The following is a 7,500-nucleotide window of genomic DNA, read 5'->3' as shown; positions in this document are numbered from 1 at the left end:
ACACACATACACGCCCATACACACACACACGCCCACACACACACACACACACACACAGACACAAACAATTAGAGGCTATGATGGCCTATGTCTCCGTGCTCTCCTAAGAGCAGGCCTAACCTTTACAGCAGCTGCCCAATACCTCCTCTCCCCTTAATCCGCACGGCTGCCCTTCAGTAATTGGTGCAGAAAGCTGATAAAGCCCAACTCTAATTTCCCTGGACTGCGTCCATGCAGAGGCCACACACACGCGCGCACGCACGCACACACACACGCACACACGCACACACACATGCACGCGCGCACACAACACACGCACAGAACACACACACACACATGCAAAGCCACGCACACACGCGTGATCGCAGACATACACACACACACACACGCGCGCACGCACGCACACACACACGCACACACGCATGCACACACACACATTGAAATTCAAAGCTCAGTGATGAGAGAGGAAGGCTACAAGGAAGTCATCTGCAGTGTGCACCTCTGCTCATCCAACTTTTCTGTCTCTCTCTTTCCATCACTCTTCCTCCATCCTTCTCTCTCTCCCCCTCTCTCCCTCTCCCCTCCTTCCACTCTCTTGCTCACTTTTCTTCATTCCAGTTTTTCCTTTTTTCACGCAAGGGATCAATATTCCCATTTAGCATGAGCTGAGGGAATAGAAAAACACACAGAGACACGCATATATACATACACACACACACAGACACAGACACAGACACAGAGAGAAAAAGAGAGAGAGAGAGGGAGAGAGGCTGGAAGAAATAAATAAAAGAAAGTGATTGCGGAGCAAAAGAGGAGGAGAGAAAAAAAGAATCGAGAACAGCCATTAAAAATTAATTTCACATAACAAAGAGCACTTCGCAGATCAAATTTGATTTTTTTCACCCAACGTCCCTAATGAGTCACTGGTTTCGTCACTGCCTGCCCCCCCCTTCCGTTTCTCCCCACTTTGCATCTCCCCTTCATGACTCCGATCTTCTACTCCTTTAAGCCCGTTTCCTGTCAAATCATGTAGAAACCTCAAAGTCACACGTATGTGTTGTTCCTTCCTCAAACAAGTCTTCTTCAGGGCTGCAAAATGAATTTCAGTGAAAACTGAAAGTAAAGCTGATATCACATATTTTACTGACAGGTAATGAATAGACATGTTCTGTGCACAGGTTAGGCTTTTTTAGTTGTATTTATGAATGGAAGTCAATGGGGAGTGTCCCACAAGGATAGGAATGACAGTGAGTGTGTCCATGTGAGTGTGAGTGTGAGTGTGTGAATGTGTGTGCGCGTGTGCATGTGCCATTGAGTGCTAGTGACTGCTTTGGAGCTTTGGTGGCCAGAGTATGCGTCCCGAATGCAATACTCCTTCGAGTTCTTTTTCTCTCTCTTTTCATCCACGGTGCTGTGTGTCCCTCTGCAGCCCCCATCTCTCCCCTTTCCATTATCACCATGACACTTAGGTAATGGACTCCTCTGAGACGTGTGAAATCCAGCATGCGCACACTAGCGCAAGCACACACAAGAAAATACAAGACACCGTCTGCCAGAAACACACACACACACACACACACACACACACACACACACACACACACACACACACACACACACACACACACACACACACACACACACACACACACACACACACACACACACACACACACACACACACACACACACACACACACACACACACACACACACACACACAAAGAGATGAAAACCACCACCTGTCTCCTCTATTTTCTTCGTCTGCTTTGAAGAGGTCGGATGGTGATGAGGACCTTCTGTACCTCATTTCGTTTTGCAACGAGAAAGAAAGCCGAAAAAGCGAGACACACACACACACACGGTTTCTTGGTTCTTTGTTCTGCTCTCTTTCATGCACAGGCGCGCACGCACACGCACGCACACAACAGTGCAGACACAAACACACAGCAGGCATTAGATACACACCCCATTCCACATAAAATCAAACACACACCCACACCCACACCCACACCCACACCCACACCCACACACTCACTCACACTCTGTTCTCTGTGAGTTTTGATCAGATGACCTAAAACACATTTCTCAGCAGTGGCTACCACAACAGACTTCTACACTGTCTGTGTGTGTCTTTGTCTCCTGCAGAGGCAGGCAAACTGGACTGAGAGTGTTAAAGTCCTGCCAGATAGTCCTTCTGTCTAACATAAGTGATTTCACAAATTAAATGGAAACTAAATGGATTCGCTAGTTACAATCCAGTGCCACATATTCCAAATGACTTGGTTTTACCTGTCAAATTCAGCCAGGTCATTGGCTGGTTGAATGATCACCTGGTTGAATTGGACAGTAAAACCAGGTTATTTGGAATATGTGGCACTGTATTGATTCATCAATAGTGATCATCACTGCTGGCTGTAATTTGGTAATAACGATCAACTGGGTCATTGAAATGGCGCTGAAGGAAACATGTGGAGGCATTTTTAGAAATGACATTTGCAATATAATCATAGAGCGGCCCTCAGGGGACTTAATAGAATTTGAAGTGACCCCTTAAATGATAAATGTTTCCTGACCCTGCTCGATACGCAACAATGTTGGTCAATCTGCCTGTCAATCAAAAACCAGTTTGCTTTTTTGGAGAGTTTGTTGATCTTGTTCTAGTGGCACTGTATGAACAAAAACACAGTCTAACAGGTACAGTAACACACAGGGAATTCCTCCACACAGTATGTCCCACTGCAGCATCCGTAGATGGCGCCCTGGTTGGTTGGCTGTCAGAGCGAGGCACATCAGCCAAGTTGTCTGTGCCCAAGTTGCCACTAAGTATTCGTGAAAGCGCTTTATAAATAAATGGCTTACGCGCCGTGCACCAAAGTCTGGAGTTTCTCTTGGATTAGGGCTAATCTGTATTCATTGATGCAAGCCAGCTCTGAAATGCTTCCAACTGTCTTTACCTACAAGTAGGCTGGCTTCTCTGCAGGAGCACCATGTCGCATTAGCAAGTGTGTATGTGTGTGTGTGTGTGTGTGTGTGTGTGTGTGTGTGTGTGTGTGTGTGTGTGTGTGTGTGTGTGTGTGTGTGTGTGTGTGTGTGTGTGTTGTCCACACGTGCATGTGAAAGTAGTGAGTGAATGCGTGAGAGTGTTAGTGTTAGTGCGTGCGTGCGTGCGTGCGTGTACGTGTGAGTGTGTGTGTGTGTGAGAGAGAGAGAGAGAGAGAGAGAGAGAGAGAGAGAGAGAGAGAGAGACAGAGACAGAGAGCGAGAGAGTGTGTGCGTGAAAACGAGAGAGAGAGAGAGAGAGAGAGAGAGAGAGAGAGAGAGAGAGAGAGAGAGAGAGAGAGAGCGGTATTAGCAACTGTTATGGTACATTTAGTGCCCTGGGGGGTAAATCCATAATTGTGTCACCTACTCCATTACATCTGCACTCCATTACACATATATAGTATAGTCCCCACTCCACTACCCCCAGCTCAGATCAGCTCTGCAAGCCTTAAGCTGCCCTCCTCATCTGGGCTGCAGAGGCCCCCCAGCGTGTGTGTGTGTGTGTGTGTGTGTGTGTGTGTGTGTGTGTGTGTGTGTGTGTGTGTGTGTGTGTGTGTGTGTGTGTGTGTGTACCTAAGGACACCTTAGAGGTGTGTGTGTGTGTGTGTGTGTGTGTCAGGGCTTAACACTAACACACGCCAGGTAGCCAAATGCGGGTGAATATCGGCGTTGGCTAGTAGATACCGAAGGTTCACTAGCCATTCTGGCGGGTCCGTTACTATTCTGAATGATGAGGCACGCATTTTGTAGTTTTTTTCCTCGGACCGTCTTTGCTACAAAAGCAATACAATGCGATTTCGCGANCCTACAATACCCATGAAGCACCTGTGTCACGTGTCACCTGTGTGTCACGCATGCCAAGAATCTGATAGAGCGACTCGCAGACCTGTACAGGTCTGTGGAGCGACTAGTCTTGCGAAGAGGAGTGGCAACGGGCTACCGGCATATCAGCGTGCGTTTGGAAATGTCACTGAAAACCTTGTCGTGAAAATAAAGTAGGCTAGCGAAGTTCATCTCAACTGACGTGTTTTGCGATCTCTCATTAGTTCAATACTTAGTAGTAGTGGATATTAAAATGACCAAGGCGAGAGGAAAACAGGCCAGCCTGTCTTGTGAAAGTCTCGAGACTAAAGCGCAGTGATAAGACAAGGACACAAGCGGTATTAATAATGTTCTGACTTGCCTGTATGTCTTCATACCTTAATACTCCTCCATGTTTCTTGTGCTGTTGTTCCCGACTGTCAAACCGGGCTTAAACAACGAGCAGTAGCCTACTGTAGCCTTCCAGACTGCACTAAAGCACGTCCCTTGCCCGTTTCGCCTTGCGTCCGTTTATTTAAACAACTCAATATTAAACTAAATGAAAGGAAGTCGTAGCCCCTTCTGTAGGCCTTGTTACCGCGTCTGTGTGCGCTTTTTAGTGGATACTATAAGAAAATATTCCAGAAGAGGTGTTATTCCACATCCATGACCGAGGAGAGGCGAACTTGGCAATGACTTTTGCTATCTACTTTGCTATCAATTTGGACGGCAACCTCCACAGATAGATGGCCTATATGATATGAAGAAAGTGCCTTTCAGATCAAAGGCGAAAATATTTTGCTCTCGTGTAGCTTACATTTGTGCCCTTCCACAACACTGTGCTTGGTGTTTCTGCATGGTCAATATAGCCTATGCCGGCCAATTCCTCAGATCAGTAAATCTGTTCTTTCCATAGCATGCATGCATGGACCAGTTAATAGGCCTAACAATTATAGGCTAATTATTAAGCCCTATATTATATTATATTATATTATATTATATTATATTATATTATATTAGCCTACATTACATTATTACAGCCTATTATATAATTATTTAAAGCTGCTATGATGGTTAAGAAAATTATGGCTAGTGAAAAGGCCCAATGGCTAGTGAGTCAGGAAAACCACTAGCCAAAATGGCTGGTAAGCGAAAAAGTTAGTGTCAAGCACTGGTGTGTGTGTGTGTGTGTGTGTGTGTGTGTGTGTGTGTGGTGTGTGTGTGGTGTGTGTGTGTGGTGTGTGTGTGTGTGTGCGTCTGTGTGTGTGTGTGTGTGCGCGCGTGCGTGTGTGTGCCTGTGCCTGTGCGTGTGTGTACCTAAGGACACCTTAGAGGTGTGTGTGTGTGTGTGTGTGTGTGTGTGTGTGTGTGTGTGTGTGTGTGTGTGTGTGTGTGTGTGTGTGTGTGTGTGTGTGTGTGTGTGTGTGTGTGTGTGTGTGCGCGCGTGCGTGCGTGCGTGCGTGCGTGCGTGCGTGCGTGCGTGTGAGAGAGAGAGAGTGTACCTGATGAGGTCCTGTACAGTGTGTTGTGTGGGCCTGCGTGTGCCATCTCCATGCCCGGGTGGTTGGGGCAGTGTGTGTGTGTGTGTGTGTGTGTGTGTGTGTGTGTGTGTGTGTGTGTGTGTGTGTGTGTGTGTCTGTGTGTGTGTCTGTGTGTGTGTCTGTGTGTGTGTCTGTGTGTGTGTCTGTGTGTGTGTCTGTGTGTGTGTCTGTGTGTGTGTCTGTGTGTGTGTGTGTGTGTGTCTGCATTGGCTCCCAGTAAGCTACAGAATTGATTTTAAGGCAATGCTACTTGTATTTAAATCATTAAATGGAATGGGCCCCACATATATACTGGATATGTTTCAGCTGTATGCACCAACTAGGTCATTAAGGTCAACGGAGAAGAATTTGCTGGTGGTTCCAAAAGTCAAAACAAAGTGTGGAGAGGCAGCCTTTAGCTTCTATGCTTCACAGCTTTGGAACCAGCTTCCAGACGACGTAAAAAATGCACCCAGTATTAATAGCTTTAAATCTAGACTCAAAACAAAGCTGTTTTCAGATGCTTTTAACTAGCTTGCATTTTATATCATTTTTTATTTATATATTTGTTTCTTACCATGTGTTTTTATCTGAATGTTTTTAAACACTTTTAAAAATATATATATTGTTCTTTTTATGTTTTCTACTTACCATGTGTTTTTAATCTTGGTGTTTTTAGATGTTCTTTGACTTAATTGTCTTTTTTCTTTTTGCATTTTGTTTTTTTGTGAAGCACATTGAGTTGCACCTGTGTATGAAATGCGCTATAAAAATAAAATTGACTTGACTTGACTTGTGTGTGTGTGTGTGTGTCTGTGTGTGTGTCTGTGTGTGTGTGTGTGTGTGTGTGTGTGTGTGTGTGTGTGTGTGTGTGTGTGTGTGTGTGTGTGTGTGTGTGTGTGTGTGTGTCTGTGTGTGTGTGTGTGTGTGTGTGTGTGTGTGTGTGTGTGTGTCTGTGTGTGTGTCTGTGTGTCTGTGTGTGTGTGTGTGTGTGTGTGTGTGTGTGTGTGTGTGTGTGTGTGTGTGTGTGTGTGTGTGTGTGTGTGTATTCACCTGATGAGGTCCTGTACAGTGTGTTGTGTGGGCCTGCGTGTGCCATCTCCATGCCCGGGTGGTTGGGGCTGCGGTAGAGGGGGCTCTGGAAGGCGTGCTCCTCGTAGATGGGCGTGATGTGGCGCTCGGGGGACATGGCCGACCGCAGGTCCTGACCCATCTGGCTGTGCTGACTGGCGTACGAGCTCCGCAGGCCTCCTGGTAGCACACGAGAAAAACATGCACACGTTTTACTTCTTCATTTGGATTTGTTATAGATTTGTCGTGGCACTATCCAAATTTGGCTGAAAAGGAGTCTTGTACACTAGAATCTTCTGTTCATGATGTCCTAAGGATAAAGGTGTTTCCAGATGAAGAGGCTCCCAACAATACAAGATACTGAACAGAATTTTGTGAATTGTTTGGCCTCTCTTTTTGACACACGCACACGGGCACGCGCGCACACACACGCACACACAAGATGACAAGTTAGTCAGAGTGTTTTTCCCCCACTAGATTCCCCTCCGAGTATGCTCCCTGGCTGTCAGGTCCGTAACGCAACTCTCTGGCAGCAGAGTATGACAGCAAAGCGAGTGAGCCAGCATCCCACACAACACAACACAGCACAGCACAACACAACACAACACAACACAACACAACACAACACAACACAACACAACACAACACAACACAGCAGTATTGGAAAAGAAGAGTCCTGCGACTCCTACCCGACTACTCCAAACAAACACATACAAAAAGGACACACCTACGCAAACACACACATGTGCATGTATGCGCGCACGCACGTGCACGCGCGCACACGCGCACACACGCACACGCACACGCACACACACCTACGCGCGCGCACACACACACACGCACACGCACACGCACACAGCTGGCCTCCAGGCAATTTCTCCTGTCCCGTCCTGCTCCTGACACACTCTGCCAGAGTCCTGACAGATGAGCCTCCACGGTGTGTGTGTGTATGCGTGTGTGTGTGTGTGTGTATGCGTGTGTGTGTGTGTGTGTGTGTGTGTGTGTATGCGTGTGTGTGTGTGTGTGTGTGTGTGTGTGTGTGTGTGTGTGTGTGTGTGTATGC

At 46.8% G+C, this 7,500-nt stretch overlaps 1 protein-coding gene across 5 annotated transcripts in view; it reads right to left on the bottom strand.

Annotated features, from left to right (window-relative positions):
• The window catches only part of LOC134461246 (plakophilin-4-like), a 175,152-nt gene that overhangs the window by 49,983 nt on the left and 117,669 nt on the right, over window positions 1-7,500 (bottom strand). For all 5 annotated transcript variants that reach the window (XM_063214031.1, XM_063214029.1, XM_063214033.1 and 2 more), the window contains one exon: window positions 6,420-6,617. In XM_063214031.1, coding sequence (XP_063070101.1) covers window positions 6,420-6,617 — 198 coding nt within the window. The remainder of the gene's footprint in view (window positions 1-6,419; window positions 6,618-7,500) is intronic.

This window comes from Engraulis encrasicolus, chromosome 13, assembly GCF_034702125.1.
Source record: "Engraulis encrasicolus isolate BLACKSEA-1 chromosome 13, IST_EnEncr_1.0, whole genome shotgun sequence".
Lineage (NCBI taxonomy): Eukaryota > Metazoa > Chordata > Actinopteri > Clupeiformes > Engraulidae > Engraulis > Engraulis encrasicolus.
This window is presented reverse-complemented; position numbering and strand designations above follow the sequence as displayed.